The sequence below is a fragment of the Stenella coeruleoalba genome (genome assembly GCF_951394435.1).
Source record: "Stenella coeruleoalba genome assembly, chromosome: 5".
NCBI classification, from domain to species: domain Eukaryota; kingdom Metazoa; phylum Chordata; class Mammalia; order Artiodactyla; family Delphinidae; genus Stenella; species Stenella coeruleoalba.
This window is the reverse complement of record NC_137150.1, coordinates 30,604,520-30,632,458: the sequence shown is the minus strand read 5'-3', so window position 1 is coordinate 30,632,458 and position 27,939 is coordinate 30,604,520. Positions and strand designations below refer to the sequence as shown.

Here is a 27,939-nt window from a genome sequence, read left to right as displayed (position 1 = left end):
TTTAAGTTTTCACTGAATACTTTTGTGCACTCATTATCCCCCATAACATGTCTATATTTTACCATTATAAAAAATAAAAACACTGATTTCTTCAACAGTGATTAAGAAAAATTCAACTAATTTCTTTATAATTCAACTTTTGGATACAGGATTTAAAGAGTTTTCCTTGTGAGTAAATAATTAGGAAAAACTTTGAGACCATTAAATCTGGATGTTACTTCCAAGCTAGAGCATAAAACCTATAACCTATGTAAAGAAGTGAGTATATTGGCTTGACAACTGGATTTTTATAATCTTTAAGAAGATGGGTATACTTCCATGATGTGAAGTGCAAAAAAAAAGGGTAAATGTCTCGAAAGAATCATCCTTTCAGTGCAATTAAAAATTTTCTCAATGCAGATAAAAAGAGAAAGATATATGAGAACACTAAAGTGGTTCGACAGGTAGATCAACAATAAATTCAGATTTTTAATGATCACATAGAGAAATGAGGCAGAAAGCCAAATAGACAAGGATGTATAATAAAGAATAGCAAACAACTATTAAAATATTCACAAAAAGATTAAAGCCTAGAAAGAACAGAGGAGTGTAAAAATTGCTAAGGATGATAAAGCTTATTTCTTGAAACCAAGACAGTATTGCTAAGGGATGACAAGGAAAAACCATATTAAGCTCATATTCATCTAACCAAACCCCGTTTCGACATTACTTTTGGAAGCCTTGTCTGGTTGCTCACTTAAGTCTCTATTTGTGCTTGCTTTGTAATTTATACATCTATCTCTACAGTAATCATGATGAGGCTTTATGGTTTAGTGGAAAGAGCTAAGCTTTGAAGCTAGGCAAACCTAAAATCGAGTGCCAGTTTTTGCTACTTTAATAGTTGTGTGGGGACTTCCCTGGTGGTCCAGTGGTTAAAATTGGTCTTGCAATGCAAGGGACACCAGTTCGATCCCTGGTCAGGGAACTAAGATCCCACATGCCGCGGGACAACTAAGCCCGCGCACTGCAACTACTGAGCCCGAGCGCCACAACTAGAGAGCCTGTGTGCCGCAACTGCAGAGCCCATGCACTCTGGAGCCCTTGCACCGCAACCACTGAGCCAGTGCACTCTGGAGCCCGCATGCCACAACTAGAGAGAAGCCTGCACACTGCAATGAAGAACCCACGCGCTGCAACGAAAGATGCTGCATGCTGCAACTAAGACCCGATGCAGTCTGTAAGCAAGTAAGTAAGTAAATAAATAATAAAAAAAGGTTGTGTGGATCTTCAAAAGTTAACCTCTCTGAGCCTTAATTCCCTTATCTGTAAATGATGATATTATTTCCTAACTCACAGAGTTACTGTAATCAACAAAGATAATATAAAAGCTTTAGAACAGTGTCTCAAATATAAATGGCATAGAACACAGGCAGCTATTCATTATTAGCATGTCATATTATGTTTACATTTCAGTTTCTCTGTTAATCTGTAACCTCCTTAGTGCAGAAATCATGTCTTATTTAAATCCCTGGCTACTAACGCAGTGCTCATCACACTGCAGTTGTTTAGCAAAATATGATGACTTAGTTACTATGTCATAACTAGAATTGGACATAAACATGTGAATCAATGGAATACACAATATTCTGAACATGAGCAAAATAAAATACTGTGTCTGACACAAGAACAAGGCCAAAATACATAAACTGAGAAGTGTGCCTCTTAGGCTATATCAAAGATTTTTGAGCACTGCTTTTTTTGTGGTTCAGAAACAAAATGTAGCTTCTGGAAAGGAGAGCAGCCAGGAAGGCAACTACCTATCAAAATCCTGTCATATAAAGAAAGGTATAAAACCTTTCAACATCTCTTTACCTCCCTCAGGAAAAAAATCCCAAGTTCTCACACAGCATATAAGGTCTACCCTGTCAGTTTCTTTAAATCTTACCTCTGGCTCCATTCTCATAAGCAATCTATGTTACTATATCAAATTACTTGCATTTCCCCCAAACAATTCATTGCTTTGTACACGAAGTCCGATCTGCCTAAAAGTCCTCCTACTACTTTTTTGCTTGACTGGCTAATTTATGCTTATCGTCTCAGACTTAGTTCAGAAGGCACTTCTAAGCAGTTTTCATTAACCCTCATATTTCTTAAGAGTGGGGTATCTGTTTTATATATTTCCAGGAACCCCTATACGTACCTCTGTTATACTGTATAAATGCAATTGTCTAATTACTTGACTATTTCCAGCTTTAGACCACTTTGGAGCAGGAATTTAAAAATCTTTGTAACTTGAGTGCCTGGCAACACAGTAGTAGGCATACTTATAAATATATCTGAAGAGATTTCATAGGGAAGAGAGTTAGCTTTCTTCCGTAAGAGTCCATGGCCTCATGCAAATAAAAAGGCATTCTTTCATATAAATGTAAGCAACTCCTACTTTATGGAACTGATATAATAGTATAGAGTGATAAAAAGCTCATATATAAAAGAGAGGAATTTTAAATATGTCAGAAAATCATCAATAATATTTAGGTAGGAGCTGTCAATTTTAGCTTATTCATCATTCTTTCATTTTTAATTGCAAACTTCTCTGCTACTAAAGTGGAGGGAGAAAAATAAGAATATGAAACTACTATCTTAATAAATAAATATCCCATTTAAAAAAAGACTGTAAAACTATACCTTCATGTAGTGTTTAAAGATGTCTGCAGCTGCATGCATGTCAACAATATCGTAGATGATAAGTTTGCTGAAGGCAGCAAGTAGATTCCTTCTCTTATGTAAGGCCTCAATTTTATTAGCTTCGTCTTCTTCATCACCCTCTAACCACAGAAAATAAATTACTTATGAACTTTGGCCCTTTATCCAAGGTAAAACAATGTAGACAATCTGCATAATAAAAACCAGCCTATAACTTTACAAATAGGTACAATTCAGTTTTAGATGGGCTAAAAACTGTGAGTTATACTGATTATTTTAGGGTGCTATATTTAGTTAAACATTTATTAAACACTTAGTAGGCACTAAGGTTTCTGTCTTCTAGGAGACTGTCATAGCAAAGATTGAGTAAGGTAAACAAACCATATAGATTTTTTTTCTGATACTTTTGTCATAATAATACTGTTGTTCTGTTTACCTTTAAAATGCTGTCTTCTCTTATCTGAATATTCCTTATGTGCTAATGTATTTCTACAGAGAAGAAATTTCTAGAAATTTTTAAGACACAGGGAAAAAGTTTTCTTTTAGAAAAATATATGGGGAGTAATGGAAATTATATGGAGGAGTTAGTTTTCAGTTCTTGTCCTAAACATGGTTACACTGTAAGCTGAGAAAGTATATTTTGCAAACTATGTTAATGTACATATGCATTTTTTTAAACAAAACCTTACCAAATGCTTTCAAACAAGTAGTCTTTATTCCTCAAGTTTTAGATTCTCAGGCCCTATTGGCTTATCTATTTCTAATCCCAAGAAAAATTTCTCCACAAGGCCATAGACAATAAAAGTTAACACATTTGTTTCAGGCTCTGTACTGACTCTCTCATGTTTTGGCGTGCCCTTATTTAGGGACAGTGTTCTTCCTTCCCTTCTTTGCGTGTATATATTCATAAAAAAACTTACTCTCAACTTCTCTCTTCCCTTTCTATTAACTGGTCCTGCTGTGAAGCATCAATGCTTTGAGAAGTTGGAAATCTTTTTGCTTAAGATAAGTAGAAGGTAAATTTTATCTCCTGAGATTAATATGAGCTCAAAATAAAGATCCTTTGTTCACAGCCCAGTATTTTCTAAAATGTTCTATTAAATAAAGAATATTCTAATAGCACCAAGTAGATTTGTGGATCTGATAGCCACAGATCTTAGAGATTATCTATTTCACAAATAACCTATATAATATTTATTTATAATTATTTATATTCAGTCTAATTTTACTAAGTTTTCATTCTGCAGGCTCAGCACAATTTTGACTGGTGAGGTTTGATAACATTCTTTTAGCACTTAGTATCTTCGAGTCACATTTTGTTAATTTAAGTAATATATGATCACTACTCAGAAGGAGAAAGGAACTCAGATGCTTTCCTTTAGAAAAATTGTGAACCTGGAAGCAGTTCAATTAGAAAAAAACCATCTATCCTAAATATACATTTTACATATGTGGGAAATGACAAATGTACACAATTATTTATTATAGCATAGATTATAATAGCAGAAGATTGGAAACTAGCCAAATATCAATATGAGATGAATAATATAAATTATGCTCTATTTAAATAATAAAATACTATGTAGCTATTAGAATAAGGAAGCTCTGTATGTAGTGATGGGGAAAGATCTTTAAGGTACTATGTTAAAGTTAAAGCAGGGACACCTCACTGTGTATATTTTTATTCTTGTTGGTTTCTTAACTACATGAATGTATTAACTTTTTTTTTTTAAGAGAAAAACTATAGTATTTTTTAGGATTGAATTTGAAATTTTTTCTCATATCTTTTGGGGTTGGTAAAACAAGATCAATATTGACAAAATGATAGCTACAAATACCCATGCTCTGGTTCTCCTCATCTTGGTCAATGAAAACATGATCCATCACAAAACTGAGGAGTTCAGACTGAAGTCCAGTATCTGGATTAAACACCAAAGGCTGAAGGCCCTCCCTGCCACCTGTCATTAATTGGTGGCTGAAAATCATCAATAGATCACAGAGTAACATGAAAGCCTGGAATGCAAAGGAAATTCATCAGTAAAATATTGTACAAATGTAGCTATAACTACAAATCAATGTTAATGAAACTATACTAAATTAAATACAGCTCAATAACAGTACCGTAATAGAAATTCTGAGTATTCAAATTGCAGCTACTTAATTTTAATTTCCAAACTGAATAAAATTATTTTGTCTCATTACAAACTAGTCATACTTAAGACTCTCCACCCCCCTAAATATAACCTGCTTCTTTTACTTGGCTGTATTAACTCAAAACAGTTGATTAAGAGATTTTTGACTTGAAATTATAAAAAATGAGTTAAACTCAACTCTGGAAATACAAAATTGATATAATAAATTAATGACAGATGTTACAAATCAATCTTATACTGCATAATCAAATAATAAGCATAAATCTTAAGACAAACTGTATAATTCAACAAATTACAATGTAGTACTTTAAGTCTGTAAGCTCCTATTTTGGATTCTTCTTTAAAAAATCTATTGTAAAATGAAATTTTTAACAGTAGGTTAAATTGAATTCAAGGTCATTCACATAAAAAACAGTGTCTGAAAGCTTCCCAACAAATGTAATCACATAAAGAAACTTTCAGTATATTTCCCCATAGAGAAAGTATTATAGTTATGTTGCCAAATTTATCCTATTTAATGGATGGTACAAAATAAACTTGTATCACCAGTTTATTGAAACTGAAAGATTTTGTTATGGAATAACTGAGGGCTCTGATGCCTCAAAACAATCCACTCACCCCCTTCTAAAAATTGACTTCTATGGGAAACCATAATTTTGGAATGTATCTGGAGATGGCTGTATACTTGGTTGTTTACCTCCAGCAAGACTCATGGCAGTTCATGCTCTAAGTACACAACCATGAAATACATTATTTGAGTCACTTGAAAACAGGAGAACATGAATGAAATCCAGGAAAACATATATTTTTAACTAAGGCCATACTTTTGCATGTCACCAAACAGTGAGGATGCAGAAACACTGAATTTTTGGCTTAAATGTCCTGAGCTAGGTACTTTTTAGACAGCACTGGTTGAGTTCAGAAGGTTTAGAGAATAAGGTTTAGGAAAGACCATTTCTGTTCCCATTTACGTTAGATGCTGATAACTCAATAAAGAAGAGACCTGGATAACCTATTTGTAGGAAAAGATAGCAAAGGGTAAGTACTGCTGTACTCTTTTTAGATATAGACTCGTTTTCTAGCCCAACATCATAAAAAAAACCGACATGGAAAAGGTATATCTGTTTTATATAAAAGTATTTCCTAATAGAACAGTATAATTAAATAGATTACAAAATCACTTTGTGAAAATGGTATTGCCTTGGGTTCCACTTTGACCCTCTTTGGTCTACGACCTTTCCCAAGGGGTGAGGAGTCTGTTGGACCAATGGTATATGCCCACTTGCACCTCTACTTTACATCACTGCCCAGGTACAGGGATTCAGGAATTCCTTGCCCTCACAGACCTGATTCTGCTACCAGGGGGTGCACAGGCATCTTTCCTAGACACACTGCATCCCCAGTGTGTACTCCTAGGCCCCAGGGTAATCAAGGAGCAGCTGTCTGAAGAAGTGATGTTGATAGTTTGGATATGTGGGCTGAATTGTTCATATGCATGTGTGAGGAGTTCTACCTAGTGTGGGAAAGAGCTGAAGGTGAGAAGAGAAGGTGGACCCTATGCCAGCTCCCCAACCCTCCAAGTTCTGGTAAGGAATCAAAAATTCTAAACCTGAACCTGCCTTCCAGCCATTATGACAGTATACTTGTTAAGGTACAAAGATGTGTAACAGGTTAGCTTACTTTATAACTTAAATATTCAGACATCTATATTCTTGTCCCAGGTGCCACAAATGTTAGGGATAAACCTGCATGCTAAGAACTGTCATAAAAAATTACATCTTCTTAAAAAAATTTACATCTTACTGTTCTTCAGTAACTCATTTGAGTTATTGTTATTGAGAGCTCTTAACTGACAATTTCTTACCTGTTCCTTCACTGGAGTATTAACATTAGATAGGCACTGTTGGCAAACAGCCAAAAAGGATTTCACTGTTTTCCTCAATACCAACAAATCCTCCTGTAAGACATATTCAAATTTACAAGCATGAATTACAATATCCTAGAAAACTGATCCAGAAGAAATAATAAATGGAAAATAGCCAAACTAGTTTATTGTTAAGGAAATTCATAAAACCAAATATATTGTTGGGAACCAAATCATATAGTTATTTCCTAGTTATCTTAATGGAAGGGTCAGCGAAACTGATAATCCTGAATACTCAGTTCTATTTAGCTTTGAAATGCTCAGTATGATTTCCTCCAACATATTTGCCTTTATCAATATGGTTTACTCAGGCTGATATTAAAATTTTTAGTCATTCCTATAGCAAATACTAGCTGGTAGTAAAGTGAGAGAGTGCAGCAGCATACTGAAAAAAATCAATTAAGCAATAAACATGTACTCCCATATTCTCAGGACTCTGCAAAATGTCAAGGGGAAAAGATAACTTTAAGATAGTGTCCATGTTCTCAAAGAGTTAACATCTTAGCAGGGAGTTAGACCAATTAGAGAGTAATTAAGTGTTTAATTTTTTGGTGTTAACTCTAACTGTAGCAGCAAGAGCTGAGTTGGAGGCAGCTTCATAGAAAGATGGCCTTTAATCTAAGATTGGATGGGTGAATAGGATTTAATCAGATGGCCATATAATATTCAAAATGAAACATCTGAAAAGTATAAAAGGAAATTTAAATTTATCAAGTACCTATAATGTGCCAGGCACTGGTATGAGGGCTGTTACATAATTTCATATTTATATTGATTAGAAGAAGTAGTTATTACTAGCAAGTGTTTGAAACCAGGACTGTCTGATATGAGAGTTCACGTTCTTTTCACTGACTAATGAGCAAGACGCATGCAGATGACTCAGTATGATATCAATATTTAAAATAGTAATGAAGAGTAATTAAATGAGCATAGGCTGATGTAGGAATCACTTTTAAAAAGTACTCTGTGAAACTAAAATTCTTTAAACTACTCTATTTTGTACAGATGAGCATACTTATTCCTTTTTGGGATCTTCACATCCCAAATAATGATACTTTAAAAATTATACATATTTCCTTTTGCTAAAATGAGTGCAATATTCAGAAGAAGGAAATAAGATCATCTTGTGCAGAGTAATAGAAAGGACACTGCCTCCAGGACCTTTAATGTTCCTGCAGATGAACATCCAACAACCAAACCTCAACATTCCTTGACCTTTAATTTCAAAGACTCACAAAGCAGTAGGGGAAATAGACAAGAGAACACGCAACTGCAACAGAATGTAAGGAGTGCTATGTTGGAAAGCCTAACCCAGAGTCAAAAGTAGTCACAGAAGGGTTCCCAAACAAGACTACATGTAAGCTGAGTTCTGAACAACTAAAAATTATCTACCTATATGGAAAGGTGTTCCAGAGGGCACAGAATGTTCAAAAGCCCAGAGGTGCTTTTGAGAGACTGCTAATTTATTGCAGTTGAGGCACAAACAGGGAGGAGAGTGGTGAGAGAAAACTGAAGAGAAAAAGAGGACCCATTTTCCATTTAAATGGAAAGTACTTAAAATGCCATGCTAAATTATTTGGCTATTATCCCGTCGGCAATAAAGGAACTAATGAATAGGATTTTTATCATGAAGTTGCTAATAATTTATGTTAAAGAATCATATTCTAAGCAGAAGGGAGAATGATATAAAATAGGGAAGCTAGTTAACAGTAAATACAATCTTCTGTTGAGGGCTTATTATGTGCCAAATACTGTGTTCTAAGGGGAATAAATTTAAGTCTCACAATCACTCTATGAAGTAAGTGGTTAATACGCCTATTTTACAGATGAGGAAACTGAAGTTCGGAGCACATATAGATTCTAAGCGATAGAGTAAGGATCCATACCTAGGGTTATCTGACTCTAAAGCCCATGCTTCTAATCATTATTCTACATTTCATCACATATTAACAAAGGCCGTGGGAATAATCTAAAATGAGGGCCTGAAAATGAAATGTTGGCAGAAAAGATGTAAATAGATTGAAGAGAAATTAAAGTAGCAGGATTGATAGAATTTAGGAACTAATCAGAACAGGGGATGTTGATGTTACGCCTAAATTTCTAGGTAGTTGCCTATTAATGGCTTACGGTATAAGGCACCAAGATAGTTAACACAGGAACAAATGCTAAGGTAACAAGTTGGGCTTTAGAGATGATGATCTGCGATCTCTGAAAGATATGCTACTAGAGATGTCTAGTAGGCAGCTGGATGAATTCAAAGTCCATGGTAAAGAATCTGAGCAAGAGTAGAGACTTGGGGGTCCTCTGTATTTAGCTGGCAGCAGAAGCAATGGAAGTAGATGAGACTGTTAAAGGAGAATATGTAAATAAAGAGGGCTGACAAAAGTATCCTGGGGAACACCGATATTTAACAGATGGATGAGAAAGAAGAGCATATGAAGAAATCTAAGAAATGGTCTGAGAAGTAAGAACAAAACCAGAATGTGGCATCCCAGAGGTAAGGTAAAAATGAATGGAAGGACTTCCCTGGTGGTGCAGTGGTTAAGAATCCACCTGCCAAATCAGGGGACACAGGTTCAAGCCCTGGTCTGGGAAGATCCCACATGCCGTGGAGCAACTAAGCCTGTGAGCCACCACTACTGAAGCCTGCGTGCCTAGAGCCCATGCTCTGCAGCAAGAGAAGCCACCGCAATGAGAAGCCTGCGCACTGCAACTAAGAGTAGCCCCCACTCGCCGCAACTAGAGAAAGCCTGCGTGTAGCAATGAAGACCCAACACAGCCAAAAAGAAAAAAGAATGGAATAGTTTAACGATGACAAATGTTACCAAAAGACAAGATAAGGATTAGAAAGCATTGCAAGGATAAAGCAACTCAAGGTTGTGAGTAACCTTGGGTCGAACACTCTCAAAGTAATTAAAAGGGCTAAAGTCAAACCACAATGGATAGAAAGGAGATAAGAAAGAAGGCAACTCTTTCAAAAAAGTTTGACTGTAAAAATTAAAAACAGAACTACCATATGACCCAGCAACCCCACTACTGGGCATATACCCTGAGAAAACCATAATTCAAAAAGATACATGCACCCCAATGTTCATTGCAGCACTCTTTACAATAGCCAGGACATGGAACCAACCTATATGTCCACTGACAGATGAATGGATAAAGAAGATGTGGCACATATATACAATGGAATATTACTTAGCCATAAAAAGAAACGAAACTGAGCTATTTGTAGTGAGGTGGATGGACCTAGAGTCTGTCATACAGAGTGAAGTAAGTCAGAAAGAGAAAAACAAATACTGTATGTGAACACATATATATGGAATCTAAAAAAAAATTTTAAAAATGGTACCGATGAACCTAGTTGCAGGGCAGGAATAAAGATGTAGACATAGAGAATGGACTTGAGGACACAGGGTGGGAGGGGGAAGCTGGGGCGAAGTGAGAGTAGCATCGACATATATACGCTACCGAATGTAAAATAATTAGCTAGTGGGAAGCAGCAGCATAGCACAGGGAGATCAGCTCGGTGCTTTGCGATGACCTAGAGGGGTGGGATAGGGAGGGTAGGAGGGAGACGCAAGAGGGAGGAGATATGGGGATATATGTATGCATATGGCTGATTCCCTCTGGTGTACAACAGAAACTAACACAGTATTGTGAAGCAATTATACTCCAATAAAGATCTATTAAAACCAACAATAACAAAAACCAAAAACAATAAAGAGTGAGAAAAATAGGACAGCTGCTAGAGGTCTTTTGGCATCCTTTTTGACCTTTTCAACATAAAAGATTTGAGAATATTTGTTGAATAAATAACTGAAAGAAAAACAAAATGCAGGCCATGCTACTAACTAGCTATGTGACCTTAGAGAAATTATCTTATATCCCAGAATTACAGATTTTAAAAATCTATAAACAAGAGGGTTGAACTATGTATTCTCTGAGGTTCTATTGCATTCTGTGATTCTGCTGAACTAATTTAGGCACTCAAACGAGAACACACAGGTGCTAACTGGTAAACCTAGTATGCAAAGGATGAATGTTCAGTTCCTGCTAGTACCTAGACTAGTGCTTGGCACATGGGCAGATGTTTAGTAAATATTTGCTGAATGAAATCCAAGTACACATAATACAGATGATACCACAATCCTAGGGAGAAATATGTAATGTGTTCATTTTATCACACAATAAATATAATTAAAAAATGATGCTAGGAGGTATTAATGCTCCTTTATTCCCTTAAATTTCATGGTTAGTGTGCAGTTTGACGCAGTCTAGGGAATCAGCTATCTTTGGAGTTGGAGGCAAAAGATTCCTTTAAAGGTCAATCATAAAGCAAATGTGTCTTATGTAAAATGATTACTTGCCAATTCATCTGAGGAGTTGTAAATTTAACATCACAACTAAGTAAGCAACCTACTGATTGTAGCATTTTAAGAAGAAAGTGGAAATGGGAAGTAACCAAGGAAATACTGAGAGAAGCTAAAGGCCTTCTTTAGCAATAAGTTTAGCATAGATTTGGATGCAACCTAAATATTGAATGCTCAAGAAAGTTAACTTAATTGTAATCAGTTAGAATTCATTGAGAGAAATATAAGTACCAATCAATAGGTTTAGGTAAATAGGCACAGATACTATATATTTAACAGAGTTAGCTAATCTCATATAGTAGATTCCTTTGAACAGCTGGGAATGGAATTTAGGTTTTTTGGATTTCAGAACACAATTTTCCTACAAACTTCATTATGCTGGCATCTTACACTACATAAAGTTAACGTTTACTTGGCACTTAACCGTGTACCAGGCACTAATCTAAGCTTTTGACATATTAACTCAACTAATCCTCTCAACTGTGATGGGTATTGCTATTATCACTCCCATTCTACATATGAAGAAACGGGCACAGAAATGTTAAATGCAGGCCCAAAGACACAGTTAGTAAGTGGAGTAGTAAATTAACCAGAGCAGTCTGCTTCCAGAGTCTGTGCTCTTAACCATTTTGCTATAATGACTCTTTTTATAATGCGGGAAAATTAACATATTGAAGAAACCGGCAGCATTATGGAGGTAAGAAATTTGAAACTCCAGTCAAATATATTTATATATAAACAAAAATGCCAGTCAATCCAAAAGACACTGAAAAAGAACAACCCAAGAACAAGGTGTGCTAATTATCTAGACTGCAATTTTAAGCAACTAGAATGTTGCTTAAATGTTCCTTTCAAATGTGTTTTCCTAGATGAAACCAATATTTTCTCTTATTTTCAGAAAGCAGCTCGGCGTTAAGAGCACTTTTTCCTAAAGTAGCTATGGAAAGGAATTCAAATGGGTCAGGTGAGAAGATTACACTGAAATTTAAATTATTAACATCTTGGCTATATTCTTTTGTATGCCTTTTGCAAGTTGCTTCACTAGCCTGGCTAAAATTTTTTTTGCTTCCCCATAGATCTAGTGAAACCAAGAATTAGACGACTGAAACCCAGTACGCTCTAATGTGAAAGGGCTAAAATAGTTTCAGTTTTTCAGTGATCTACTGACAAAAATAAGAGAAATATCTCTTAGTGAGTTAAGATGATGTTTTAAAAATACACCCCGACCAGAAATATCTCAACAATGAAGACTCCCAAATAAGGCTGGCACAATTAAGATGGCGAATTTACCATATAAGCTATATTAGAAGTTTTCTCAAAGGTACAAAGGCTCAAAATACCCTAACATCTTGGGAAGAAAAAAAAAGATCTTAAATGTAGATTGCCCCTTAAGAGCTAAGTACTCCATATGATTATAGTCAGTGAGGAAAGATAAGGATTTAATTCCAAAACACACAGAACATGCAGATTTTAAATGGGTGATTTCTTTTCATTTTGTATCACAATTTTATGTGTCTAGAGGAAGACTAAATTTAGCTGTCCTTTTATCCACAACTATGAAATACCATTAAGATAATCATAGCCAGAAACTGAAGCCATGGAAAAACCAGCAGTAAACACATAAAACTAGTTCAACATTATCTGACAAATACACATTTTTAGAATGGGCAGAAATAAAACAGGATAAAGGTGTGAAATAAGGACCTAGATCACGCCAAAGATCTTCGATTATGAAAATAAAGCCTGTTAAGAATTTAGTGATCAGTTTTTCATGATAAAAATGGGGCACAAAACTAAACTAGTTACAAACAAGACCAAGGGGTTACCTTACTAGGCCAGGGACTGGCAAACTTTTTGTATAAAGGGTCAGATAGTAAATATTTTAGGCTTTGTGGGCCATAATGTCTCTGTTCGAACTACTTAACTCTGCCACTGGAGCAAGAAAGCAGCCCTAGTCAGTACATAAATGAATGAGCATTACTGTGTTCCATTAGAACTTTATTTACAAAAACAGGTGTCTGGCCAGATTTGGCCCATGGGCTATACAGTTTGTCCAGTCTGTATTGGGCTATAAAGCTCTTTGGAGGTATAAACTGTGTTATGCTTATCTGTACTTAGCATCATTACTAACATATAACGAGGCTCATTTAATTATTTTTCAGCTCAACTAAGTCATTCTATCATAGTAAATATGATAGAAACACATGTAACTAAATTCATTCACTTGGGATGCATCGGTGTCACCATTGTGGTAGGGTAAACCTTATGGAATATCTTTGAAATTGCTTTCTTATATGAATAACTGCTACTAGCTTCTCTTTTGAGGCTAAGGAGTGAGTGTGCCACTCTTGTTAATACACAGTAAAATAACTACTGGATTTTTAAACCCCAAATGTAATACCTAGTTTTCAATGTTGTTGCTGTTCTTGGCGATCTGAATCCCCACCTGCTTGACTCCTGCCATTGCCTCAAAGGCTAATCCACTTATGATCCAGGAACCCTTAAGCTGCCTACTGTAGTTCCAAAACATCTTCTGATTTCTCTTTTCTGTGGTGTACAAAGATGAAGAAGCTAAAGGAGGAGTCAGAGGAACAGGGGAAAAGTAGTGACTGTTAGGACCAAAGCGAGAGATTTGAATTCCCAGATTTTCAAAACACAGATGGAGGACAAAATCTACCATGCTATATTCCAAACCTACAGTAGATACTGAGCATGTTTACATGCTCCCGTAACCTTATATAATAGTTCATTTAGTATTAATTTTTGGTTTTGGCAGGGGAGAAGATTAGGAAAGCACAGAACTAGGACTGCAATTTAATGCCATCAAAACAACAATTATTGTTGACTGAAACATTTCTTTTCATCTTCCCAATAACCCTATCCAGCAGTGAATATCACATATTAGGAAACTGAAGTTCAAATGTGAAGTAACTTGCATACCTTTGTCATAGGTGGTAAGAAATGGAGTCAAAATTCAAACTCGGATTTAACTCCAAAGACCATGCTCCAACACAAAATTGCTGGAAATATATCCTGTTTATAAACTGGGAGCTTCTTATATATATAAATTAGGTGAGCAACAATAAGTCGTTTAAACAAATACCTAGTAATTACGGAATGACCACTGGAAAAAAAAATTTCAAAATTAAAAACCTACTGTGGAAAGGAAAAGGCATTACTTTATCAGGGAATATTAAATAGGTTAAAACACTTATTTCCTTTTACTCAAATAAAAGGCCTGACAGGAAAATAAACTTTTATCATTAATTTTGGTGGAGAAAGATTTCCAATCTCTGTACTGAAAAGTGGGAAGTGTTAATGTTTCATTTAAATATTCTTAATGTTGCTTTAGGCCTCTAATAAACTCAGTTAAAACACATTTTTACATTATAATAATTGTTATTTAGAAAAGATCGTCTCAGTCCTGGCTCATTACTTAGATTCTGAGGTATTAAATATCTTAGGAGTTAAGAATATTTATAAAGTGGTACTTTAAAGATCACCGTCCCTGTGTAAGTAAAAACAGCATCCAACTGGACAGGTTAGGGAAGCTGAGGAAGCCTTATGCTGTCCTTCAAGGGGTGGGAAGGTATTCCTTACCAGATAGAAAGCTCCAAAAGTAGAGGCCCAGGAATAGGGTTGCAAACACAGCATAGAATTCTTAATAGAATGTTGGAATCGTGACTTGTAAGTTCTCTTTTAAGTTGAATATATTTACTTCTGACTTCCACAGGTTTTTAGAATGTTAAGAGTTGGATAAAACTTTGGACAAGTTCAGAGTTCAGTATAAACAGCCATCTACTTATGTATTCCAGATTTTAAAAAAAGAACATTCTGAGAGCTGAACAAGAAATGAATAGAAAACAAGTCCTGGATCTTTCTCTCCTAACTTTCCTAGACCAGTCAATCAGGCACTTGAGATAGGATATATTAATAGAAACAAAGCTATCAAAGAATGACTCTGAAGTCATGGACCAATCAAAAAGAAATGCTTAAAATTAACTCGATAGTTAGTGAGGATAGTCTTCTCAAGAAATAAAAGGTAGGGGGAAAAGATCTAGAAAAGAATGAAGTAAAATGGTTATAAACTACTAAAAATTCATTCCTAGAGGGATAGCTATTATTTCCAACTCTTGGCCCCATTCCCTTCCCCTTCAAAGCAGTTAACTCTGCAGATGGAGAGGTACTATCTACATTTTGTTACTATAGGAATTTGGGGGAAGGACCTGAGTGAGCTATCTCTTTTCTTATTCATTGCTATTCTAAAGGACTGGGAAGGGGAGAGGAAGAGGTCTAGAAAGCAGCCTGTAGATTTTTATACACAGCAAGGTTAAATATGTCTCTTCATGGGGCTTGGCCACCACCAGTCCCATGTTCACCCTAAACTTCTCCTTTCCCCAGTTTGTTTGGAGGTAAACAAGTTGAAATTTGCAGAGGAGAACCTTTAGTCAAGAGGGTAACGGAGGACCAAATTTCACAGTAAACATGCTATACTCCTCAATAATAATTTCACTTGTAGCTCTCTGGGGGATGTAGACTTTCTTTAATTTAAAGACTTAGGGATAAGGCCTGGGTTCAGAATGCAGAGATGTTTGCCCCAGGCCATTCCCACTGCTGTCTAGAATAGAAACATGCAGGGTAAGGTAGAGAGCACTACAAATTTAGGACTACAGAGAGTAGGACAGCTCCTCCCAGGAGGAAAAAAAATTGAGGATACATTCTAGATCCCCAGGCCAAAAAAGGCAATAGGGGCATTAGTTTAGCCCTAACTCTTATTTACCTGGCTCTTTAAATGTCTTTGTATATGTCCAGAAGGAGCTGAAGGAAGAAGGATGTTTTCTGCTACAGAGAAGAGAAACGGAAGGCTGCTTCTACAGGACCAGCACTAGGGGGCACCGGAGCAAAGTATACTGAGCATGACCTGTGAGACTGCCAAAGAGCTTCAACTCTGGAAATTAGGGGAACAGAGGAAATACCCATTGGTGAAACCCAGTGCACTTCCATTTCAAATAAAGATCTAATCCTGTTCTTGATACAGTCATCTCATATACTCAATTTATAGAATACTGCTTACTGTTGAGTTAAATTATAATTTGAATTTAAACTTCAAATATAACTACCATTCATAATCCCCTGAATGACAGTGTTCATGACAATAGGGAAGAAAAATAAATTTTAGAAAGTATTCTCTAAAGAGCAATTTAGCAATATGTATTAAGCCTTAAAAGTATGTACAGTCTTTGATCAAGCAATCCCATTTCTAAGAATATAAGATGTAACAATGCAAAACACAGAACAAGCTTTTGCACCAGAATGTCCACCACAAAATTAATTTTATTAGTTAAAATGTTTAAACAACCTAAATATCCAAGAGAGGAGAGTGGTAAAATAAATTATGGTATAGCTACACTAGGGACTACCATGCATACATTAAAAATATTATCTATAAACATTTAATAAATGAAGAAAATGTTATGTTAATTGAAGAGGAGACAAAATTATAAATACATCATGATCTCAGTAAGACTGAAAAATATGTAAGAAAAAGTACTAAAAGAAAATACACCAAAATATTAACAGTGGTTATCCACAGGTGGTAAGATTTGGAAATTTTATTTTATGTATATAGTCTTTACAATGAACACATACTCAAGTAAGAAAGCTCAAATTTAAGAAAACCATTCTACCTTATATTTTACACCAAAAACAAATAAGCATAATTTATTAATTAAAAATGTAAGTGACCTCTTCAGAGATTTAAATGAATTTCTGTAAATGTAACAATGAGTAGAGAAAAACAGAGCAGTCAGGTGGCCAGCTCCCTCACTAGATAAATGGCTCATTCTATATCAACATAATTATTCCACAACAAAAAAACAAAATTAATTCATGTGATAAGACTTTCAAGTTGTCTCTACAAAATCAATATTACAAATGTTAAATATATAGACCCCAAGGGTCTGCTGTATTACATTTAAATTTCAGGAAACAAAGGGAAAAAAAGGATAGAGAATTTCAGGTGCATCATTAGCAAAGTCTTCCATATACTTTAACTAAGCCACTGACATTACAAACTCAGCCATTTAAAATCACAGTAACTTCTCATTTAAATACCTTTAGGGATACAGAATGATGAAAGAAAACTGCCATGTGACATAATTTTTCGATACCCAACTAACTGATAACTGATATTGCTAGTTTGTGTTCAGTGAGGAGTCAACCAGTGTCCTTAGAAAATCTGTTTTTAAAAAAACACCACCAACAAAACTCTAAACGTAGTTGTATTAAAAGCTTCACAATACAAGATTTTAAAGAGTACTAACAAAGACACTAGGATTGAGATTCAAAAGACTTGTGCTGTAAGTCTGTGATTTTAGATGTCTCAATTTTTGTTAAGTATAAGGTCCCTTATCTGTAAAATGGGATTATAACATCCACTTTATAGGATTATTAAGCAGATTTAATTAAATTAGAGCATTTAAAGTGATTAACAAAATGTAAAATATCAACAAGGTAAAAATAACAACGTCCCCTTTTAGGCCTTACCTAAAACAAACAGGTTTCATCAAGTTATTTCCAAATTCCTTTATAGCTCTAATAATACATTTACAAACAACAGAAGAATGCTGCTACACCAAATAAGATACAGAACATACTAAGCACTTTTCTAGTATTCATTCAGGCCCAACAACTCAATGAGTTATATGTGATAAACCAAAACCTATGATTAGAAGATGGAGAATCAAGAAGTTTTCGTAGTAGTAGTTTTTAAAAATTAATTTTTGTGATATTAATATTCACTTTAAATATCAACAACAAAAACAATCCCTCAAAAAGTATCAAAAGGTATAAAGGGAAAAGTAAATTTCTTTCCTTCGTATGCTTGCCCCCAAAGAATTTCTATTTCCCAGAGGTAACCACTGTTAAGATTCTTGTATATTTATCCAGACACCTTCAGTATAGCAGTTATTATTAACCTTAGCATAGACTGCAGAATTCTAGAGCTAGAAAGAATTGGCCCAATACAACTTTAAATTTCATAAAATGTAACCTGAGACACAGATAAGTGATTTTTCACTTGTTATTAGTACCTGGAAAGCCCTTTACAACTGATAAAATGCTTTGATATAAATTATCTATTTTAAAATTATTTAAGTGACTTCCCTAAAGGTTATTTACACAAGTTAATGATGTGGCTGAGACGATACTTAGGAAGTTGATATCTTATCAAGTGGGATGTTAATAATATAGATTACATGTGTACAAAGCTGATGTATGTGGCTCTTACATTTTCAGAGATATCCTATATCATATAGGGGATTAGAAAGTTTGGCAATTCCTGATCTTGTGATTATTATAAGTAAGAATCATTAAAATAATTATTTTAAAAGGAGGAATATTAGCAACGAAAGATTAATTTTTCAAGTTTGCATGTATCCTGAAGATTCATGTTTTTCAAGATTATCTCTGAGACAACCACTTTTAAACTATAGATGCAACTGATACACGATTCTAAATATACTTTGGTTTACAAAAATTATCAACAACTTCAAAGTGAGAAGAAACAACTTGAGAGACACCTAAGTAAGGAGAAGTTCACATGTGATATAAATGCACACAAAACTACAAATGGAAATCAACTGAACAATAAAGCACCTAAAAGATGCTATGGCATTCTTTCTGGAATGAAGAAAATCAGTGTTGCCTGCAAAATCTGCATTGCCACTGTGGCAATGACAACAACAAAATCTGTAGAATGATTAATGACAAAAAGGAAGTTATTTTTATTAGGAGAATGTATCAGATGAAAATTAAACAGAAAGGCAAGGAATCTCAAAATAATTCTGCTGTAACAGGATTAAAAAAATAGAAAATATTCCAAGAAGTAGGTCCAAGAATAGAGATTCTCACTCTAATTATGGAACATAGTTGTAAAAGGACAAAATTTAAATTAAATGGAGGAAATAACCACTAATTATGCTAAAGTTTTAGGCTAGTGTATATTCCAAATTTAGTAAAATGTAGTCATCAACATTCAGTTAAAATACAAATAACTCAGATAACCAAAATGATATCAGTGGAGAAAACCAATATAAAAGTCAACCAGGTGAAAAAATCAGAATAAAAGTAATTGTGTATAATATATAAACTCTTGCTTTCAAATTTGAACTTACATATATTCAATCTCCTTTAATCTTACCATATAAAATAACATTTAAAAAAATATGAAACTGTAATATAGTTTTAAAGTGGTTTTGTTTTTCAAGACTGAAACTGTTAATAAAATAGAAAAAAAACCCCAATTACTTCCAAAGGCAAAGAAATCCTCAAATTATTCATAGGAAAGGACAAAAAGAAATTCGTTCTCCGAGAAAAGAACGCTCCATATCAAGCAGTTGTTTATACATGAAAATGTATTATTTACGTTCTTTACTGGTTGAATAGCTTGTGTTTTGTTAAGCTGAGGATATGTAAACATCACAGTATTTTTATTTGGTTCTTTATCAAGTGTTTGCTCTTTACTCATATGTTCAAGACTCTTTGATTTCATAAAACAATTGAAACATATTTGTTTTATATTTAAGTCAGATAATTCCAATGTATAAAATACTTTTTTAGTCTGATTCTCTTCATGGTTTCTAATTTTCTTTTTAGTAGTGTTTTCTTTGTTTTTTTTTGTTTTTGCCGTGAGCTCATTTTTCTTAAAACTTTGTGGAAAACTCTTTGAGGCAAGTTCCTTCAGAAAGGATTTATATTTGATTGTCTTAGGTTGCTTGGGAATACTACCACTACAGAACATTTTAAATCAAAATCTTATTTTGTTTTTCTGTTTGTTTTTTTTTTTTCTAATGGACCACAGAAATAGTATGGATTTAGGGTGCAAACCTATGTGACAGTTAGCTCATGGTTATAAACTTTCATGGGTGACCTATTTTCCCCCCTTTAATTAATGACAAATTTTAAGACAGGCTGTTTCCCTTATATTCCCCCATGAATGGAACTGGTATGGATTTATTGCTAATTTACCCTCATGCTGGTGTAGCTCTTTAGGATCCCAAATTTATCAAGGAGACATGCTACCTATTAGACTTTCCTCCTCGAGAGGGCCTTGGGATTCGCCTAGATTAGAAAATATCCTCAAGGTTAAGTAGGCTTTAGTACTATGCTTAACTCTCTTGGATCCTAGTTTCACTTAACTTCTGGTTTGTATTTTCCCTTTTGTTTTGCATGGTCACGTGTAGATTAAAAATTAAAAAAAAAAATTTTATCCAACAATGTAAACTTAAAAAAAAAAAAGTATTCTTTAGTTTGGGCCCCAAGGTGCCATAATGCCAGAACTGAAAGCTACATACTTTTGTCTTTCAATATTATTCTCTTTTTTATAGCATGTCGCCTATCAGAGCTCTTGTGGTTTCAACAACAGTTACCTCTTATAAGAATTTAAACTTTGTATACACATATAACTCTGTGTCTATTGCTCGAAAAACTGTTTGTCTTCCAAAGAGGTAAAATATATATACAGGATAAAGCAATAATTGATAACATTATTATGTATTTTATTAAAATTATAATTTATTACAATAACTGATAAAAATAAATTATTAAATAATGAGTTAAGCAAAGTTATTTTGCTTTAATAGTACCCCTTCTGCCTACAGAAACTCTTACTTACTTTGGAAGGAGAACCATCAGTAATTTTCACCAACTGCCAAAGAATCGAGTAATGGGAACACTGCAGTGCCTGTACGACTATCTGTATCAAATAAAAAATTCAAACAAATGAGACATAATTTACGTTTGTACAATATTAAGAGAACAATATTTATCATAGTTTTTATCTTACAATAAGGTTTCAAGTTCAAATATTTGTAGAATTAATGAGAATGTATAAAATAATATTTAGTTAAAAAAAGACAAAACCAACATATCAGTCTAGAGAATAAAGATACAATGTATCTCGATAAATATGGACCCAAATGATACTACACTTTAAACAAAACTGCACTGTCAGAATACTTTGCTCAGTCAGATTTTTAAGGGGAGACTGAAGAAATTGTTTTTATCCAAATTTTATACCTAAATGATTACTTATTTTGCTTTAAAGAATTTTTAATATAAAATACAACACATACAGAAATGTGCATAAAACATATACAAAACAATGATTGAAGTATATGAAGAAAATACTGTGTCACAGATTAGTCTTTGTAGAAAAATGTGGCTATTCTTTGATATGACACCAATACTCCAATTTACGTTTGTGAGAGAAAGCAAAAGACATCTTCCTCTTATTATGAAAATAGTTTGACCTTATGAGCCTGCCCTGGAAATTCCCCCAAGCTCCCTGGACACACTTTGAGAATCACTGCTCTGGGAACAGGATTGCTGGGTCATATAGTATGTGTATATTTAACTTTACAGTAAATAGTACCAAATTTTTGTCCACAGTGGCTGTATCTAATAGTCTGACAGTTCCTGCGGCTCCATGTTTTTACCAACATTTGATATCATCAGATGTTTTAAATCTGGTGATTTTATTATGTATGAGTAGTATCTTAATGTGGTATTAATTTACATTTTTCTAATTACCAATGGAGATGAGCACCTTTTCATGTTTTATTGGGCCTGAATTCCTGTTCTGTGAAATGTTTATCCATATTTTTCAGAGAGACAAATAGAAGAATTTAGGAAAATAAACACTGGTTAAGAATCATAATAAAAAAGAAAAGTTCATTTTGGATAGGTCTTTTACTACATTTTTGTTTGAATACATGGTACATCTTTATTGCAATAAAGCATGTCTGATAATATGATATTCCATTATTATAGTGTCTCTATTATTTTCTCCTCTTGATAAACTAAAAACCCCAAGAGAATGTAGAGAATAAATCAAAAGAGAAATCAGTAAGTGGAATGCTTCAGGAAGTACAATTTTGGCTGGTTTTACTTTAAAAATTTCAGGTTTCAGATCACGTAAGTAAAAGGTATCTCCAATGCACCTACTCAGCACTGAAAATAACTCATCAGAATTAGAGGGATGAATGGTGCTGCTTTTCATACAAAACTAATGAGATGTCAGGGTTTTATTAAACATGATAATTAAATGATTGATTCATGTCAGAATGCCAGAAACAAGACTACTGAAACACTGTCAACTTATGAACATTAATGTTAAAGAAATCATCTTACTATACTTAGGGGATACTCAATATGGTACACCTCTGGTTCTGAGACACCTTGTGATAACCTTTACTTTATACTAAGAAGTACTAAAGTGGTTTGTGTGATTTAAAACTTTTTCTTGAATTTGAAACAATCTGCATTGTTAAATTACTAGAAGAGTGATATACAAATGAACATTAACCAACGGGAAATTAAGATATGGAAAAAAGTAATGTTGAAGAACTGCCTAATTTTGGTTATATCTATCCTAATCATTACAAATATCATTTCCTTTCCTTCTACATTTCTATGACCTATATACTAGGAATTATTCAAAGTGTGTTCCAAAGTTGTGCACACAAGTTTCTCAGATGTGGTTATAAGAGAAGAGAGAGATTGGTCACTTCAATACCTATTTCCAATACAGCATCTCCATTTTAATTTTCAATATACTGGTATTCATCATACATTTACTTTAAAAGGGCTCCACTGTATTATTTTAAAATAAAAACCTCACTCTCATTGACTGGGAAATATTTTGCTTTCTCACAGGTATAATTATATAACAATACAGTTGATCAAACTTCAAAAGAAAATTCAAAACTCTTCCTTCCAGGCTTTACATCAGTCATATTGATTTTATCCCCTATACTAGCAATGTTATCCTAACTCGTCAAAAGTCGTTTATTTAGCAACTTCATCTTTCTGTAGTACATGTAAAACAAGAAGGACAAGCAATAAAACAACAAAAAAGCCAAAAGAGATTATTCTAACCTATTAGCACCACAGTCCTTCTGCCTTTTCTTGACTAACACTGCTCTGACCCTGGAAAGGATCTTCAAATAATTCCAATTATTAGTCTGATGACTAAGAATTTCTTCCAACCCTACTCTTCTGACCTCATTTTTCCACAAGGTAATGATGTACCTGGAAGGACACAGTAATGTATATTGCATACTTCTGGGCAAAAATTAGTTAAGAAGCAGGACTGCCTTCTCCATCTTCTCCTTCCCTATCCGCCAGCAGGATACCAATAACCCAAGAGACCATGGGTCCCTGAATGACTTGGCAGTGCAGTGACACGCTGCTTTCTTTAATTGTGCCTTAATGTTATGTAAGTGAGAAATAAATTTCTATTGTGTTAAGCCTCTGAGATATTGAGATTAATCTATTATAGCAGTTAGCATTACTTTAACCAACATAAAAATTATTTTTTATTAGCCTTTTTTCTTAATAATTACTTTTATCTATTTAAAGGAGTTAGCTCTACCTTTGATTAGCAGACTGAATCAATGAGAATCATTCAACATACAGCTAATGATATATCTTGAAAATGAAGATGAACTGTATTATTACATCTAAGTTAAGACCAAGGGATAAACTCTTAGAATGTTTAAAGTTTAGAAAAACTGAATTTGCCTGAAAATAAAACCTGACAGGAAACTAATAAATGCATGTGCAGATATATGTTATCTACACATATAGGACATGTTTAAAATTCTGAAAATCCACATAATGACTGGGATAAATTTAGGCTCTTTTACTTTTCTGTTTGCAAGAGACTTTAAGGGGAAGGAGGCTCAAATTTTTTAGTGCACAAGTACATGACAAAAGAGTGAACTAGGGCTTCCGTGGTGGCGCAGTGGTTGACAGTCCGCCTGCCGATGCAGGGGACACGGGTTCGTGCCCCGGTCCGGGAGGATCCCACGTGCCGCGGAGCGGCTGGGTCCGTGAGCCATGGCCGCTGAGCCTGAGCGTCCGGAGCCTGTGCTCCGCAACCGGAGAGGCCACCAACAGTGAGAGGCCCACGTACCGCAAAAAAAAAAAAAAAAAAAAAGAGTGAACTAAACTTAATACTAGTCTGCTTCTAATATCCAAAACTGGTCTTTTTATCATATTTAGACTTGGTTAACATGAGTGACATTAATATTCCCTTTTAAAAAGAGCCTTTAGGTACAAATTAATAATCAACATGGTTTCACCAAAAAAGGCATAAGCCTGGTAAATAAGTGCGTGAAAAGATGTTCAACATCATTAGCGTTAAGAAAATATATATTAAAAAGCACAGTGAAACACCACTACATATCTACTTGGATGGCTAGAGTAAAAAGTATTGACAATATCAAGTGCTGATGAGGATGCAGAACAACTGGAACTCTCATACGTTGCTGGAAGAAATGCAGAATGGTACAGCCACTCTGGAAAATGGTTTGGCAGTTTCTAATGAAGTTAAACATACACTTATCATAAGACCCAGCAATTATACTCCTGGGCATTTACTTTAGAGAAATGAAAATTTATGTTCAAACGAAAGACTGTATACTAATATTCATAGCACTTTTTATTGTGATAGCCAAAAGCTGGAAACAACCCAAATATCTTTCAACAGTTGAATGAATAAAACAAACTGTGGTGTATCTACACGATGGAATACAACTAAGCAGTAAAAACAAACCAACTACTGACTCACACAACAACGTGGATTAATCTCAAAGGCATTATGCTCAGGGTTTACATACTGTACAATTCCATTTATTTGGAAATCTCAGAAAGACAAAATTATAGTGATGGAAAACAGATGGGTGGTTTTCAGGAGTTGTAAGTAGCTCAATCATATGACTATAAAGGGATAATATGAAGAAGTTTCGGGGATGATGAAACTGTTTTGTATCCTGATTGTGGTGGTGACTACGTAAATCTATACATATGTTAAAATTCATAACTTTACACAGGAAGGAAGACAAGTCAGTTTTACTGTATAATAATTAAAAAAATAAGAATCAGTGTGGCAAAGAGCAGAGTTTGCAGTAATAATTTTGAGTAAATGTGAAGAAAAGCACAAACACTGAAGCTAGTAACAAATAAGCCTTAATATAATCATAAGCAAAAACTGGACTAAAATTAAACAACTCCTGTATTATGTTCTGTCTAAAGAAATGTGTTGATTTCCAGTTCACAATGATAGGTTAAGTACCAGCATCTAATCTCTCCCCACAATTCCCAATGAAACAATACAGTGCAAAAGAAGTTTGGAAAAAATACAAAATAATAAGAGTTTGACATGGGGCAAACATCAGAAGGCATGGGATACTATAAAGAGCAGTAGCAAATTAGCAGTAGAAAATTTGAAGAGACAATGAAAATAATTTAAAAGCTTGGTTAAAGTGGGTACGCCAACAGCTATGAGACTTTAGGCAAGTTATTTAATATCTCTATGTTTCAGTTTCATAATCAATAAAATGAGAATAACAATGTATATTCTATAGGGTTGTCATGAGGCTTCAAGAAATGTATGCACATAAAGACTTAAAATAGTACCTGGTACATAATAAGTACAAAACTTAAATTTTCTATTATTGATGGCTTGATAAGTTACTGATATGATTACATTTCCTTCTTTATGGGTTTAATCACACTATTTTGTTATACAGCATATATTTACCAAAATAATTTATGAATTGTTCTTTATTGGCTTTCAATTTTTAGAATCTGGAAAGATATTCTTGGAACTATGTATTGAAGCAGAATTTTAATATTTAATTTTTCTTAGATGTTGCCTAAGAGAAGGTTTAAACTTACAGATATACAGATATACCAACAGGAAATTGGCACAAAGGCCACAAAACAGGATAAGGAGAATTTTAATATTTTTTTGTTTTCATTTTACAAAAAAATGTATGAAGAAATACTACAATAAATTCTGAAATGTGGGTTCTTTACAAACGAATGACTATTGTGTTAGGGAACTGCAGTAAGTTTTATATTTTCCATAGGTTAAGAATTCATTAGCATAGGGGTAGGCATAAACAGACTCTGGAACATATTCTTGTGCCAGAAAGTATGCAAGTGCTCAAAAAAATACTTAAAGCACATAGGAACAGGCTGGAAAGAAATTCCCCCTGGCTAAATCTGCAACAATTTCAGCACCAAAATGAATAACAATAGTACTGTTTTAACCAGATGAACAGAACAGGAATAAAACAGAAACCCATGAGTCCACACTGATACTAAATTTTAAAAAATAAATTTGAAATTTAAAAAGGTAAACAAATTAATAAATACATAAATAACCAAAGGGAGAAGGGAAAGTTCTTCCTTAGAGCAGAGGGCCAACAAATAAATATAAAATAAATGACAGAGTTAGGAAATCGCCACTTCAGTTACCATTTTGTGACTATCATAATAATAAACGAGTCAGGCAAAATCACAAAAGAATGCTCAAATTATTATGTCAAAGTTTGATAAGAAACAGGATTATTTACACAGTCTTAAAAGAATATTCCCACAGATTACTTATTCATTAAAAAAGAAAATGGTAACTCTACATGGGATATACTCAGCAGACCTTACTTACTAAAGTGATCAAAATTAATTATCAACAATACTGAACAAACTGCCGTCATGTGCTTTCTGATGTGATTCACTGAAAGCAGAATATCATTTATGTAGCATTCCTGCCACGAATGCATAATCTCAATCTAAACGTGTAGATCAGACAAAAGTAAATGGAGAACATTCTATAAAATAACTGGTCTGTACTCTTCAAAATGTCAATGTCATGAAAGGCAAAGTCTGAAAAACCATTCAGATTAAAGGAGAACAAAAAAAAGACATTACAAAAATGCATGTGGGACTTCCCTGGTGGTGCAGTGGTTAAGAATCCACCTGCCAGTGCAGGGGACATGGGTTCGAGCCCTGGTTGGGAAGATTCCACATGCCATGGAGCAACTAAGCCCGTGTGCCACAATTGCTGAGCCTGTGCTCTAGAGCCCATGAGCCACAACTACTGAGCCCATGCACCACAACTACTGGAGCCCATGCGCCACAACTACTGAAGACCACATGCCTAGAGCCTGTGCTCTGCAACAAGATTAGTTACTGCAGTGAGAAGCCCGTGCACCTCAATGAAGAGCAGGCCCCACTCGCCACCAACTTGAGAAAGCCCATGTGCAGCAACGAAGACCAAACACAGCCAAAAATAAATAAATAAATTTATTTTAAAAAATTTTCTAAAAAAAAAGAAATACAATGTGCTATTATGGCTTGGATCCTGGGCTGGAGAAAAATTGCTATAAAAATATTATTAATACTTATTGTACACATGCATATTAATATTATATGGGGAGGAAGAGTGAAAGGGAGAGAGAGCGAGAGGCGCGCAAGCATGTAAGAGTACAACTGGGAAAAATTATTGACAATTGATGAATTGAAGGAAATAAGAGTTGATTTTTCGATTAAAACTTTTCTATAATTCAACTTTAAAAAAAGTATTTTAAGAATAGCTAAATTTTTTAAACTTTGGTTTTACCTATTCTACTATAATCGTTAAAATAGCACTGACATGAGAAAAGGTAGATCACAGAAAGAGGAAGGAAAAAAGAATTCAGTTAATCCTGAAGAGTGGGACTGTGAAACTTCTAGTTGAAATGGTTACCATGGAAAACAAACAGTCAAGCATATAAGGACAATACAGTTCCCCCTAAATAGCTAGAAAGTTTTAAGGTATCTTCAAAATGTTAAGCATAACTGAGGGTTAACAAACAGCAAACATTTTGGCAGTTCTTTGATATCCTTGCTCTAAAAGAGTATTTTCTTGGATTCTAATTAAAAGGAACAGAGTTGGAATCTAAAAAAGTAAGCTTGC

At 34.3% G+C, this 27,939-nt stretch overlaps 1 protein-coding gene across 6 annotated transcripts in view; it reads right to left on the bottom strand.

Moving 5' to 3' along the window:
* The window catches only part of STAG1 (STAG1 cohesin complex component), a gene marked incomplete at its 3' end in the record, with an annotated part of 426,886 nt that overhangs the window by 18,925 nt on the left and 380,022 nt on the right, over window positions 1-27,939 (bottom strand). For all 6 annotated transcript variants that reach the window (XM_079922183.1, XM_079922181.1, XM_079922182.1 and 3 more), the window contains 4 exons: window positions 20,806-20,886; window positions 6,700-6,792; window positions 4,521-4,695; window positions 2,665-2,804 (listed from right to left, as the gene is read on the bottom strand). In XM_079922183.1, coding sequence (XP_079778309.1) covers window positions 2,665-2,804; window positions 4,521-4,695; window positions 6,700-6,792; window positions 20,806-20,886 — 489 coding nt within the window. The remainder of the gene's footprint in view (window positions 1-2,664; window positions 2,805-4,520; window positions 4,696-6,699; window positions 6,793-20,805; window positions 20,887-27,939) is intronic.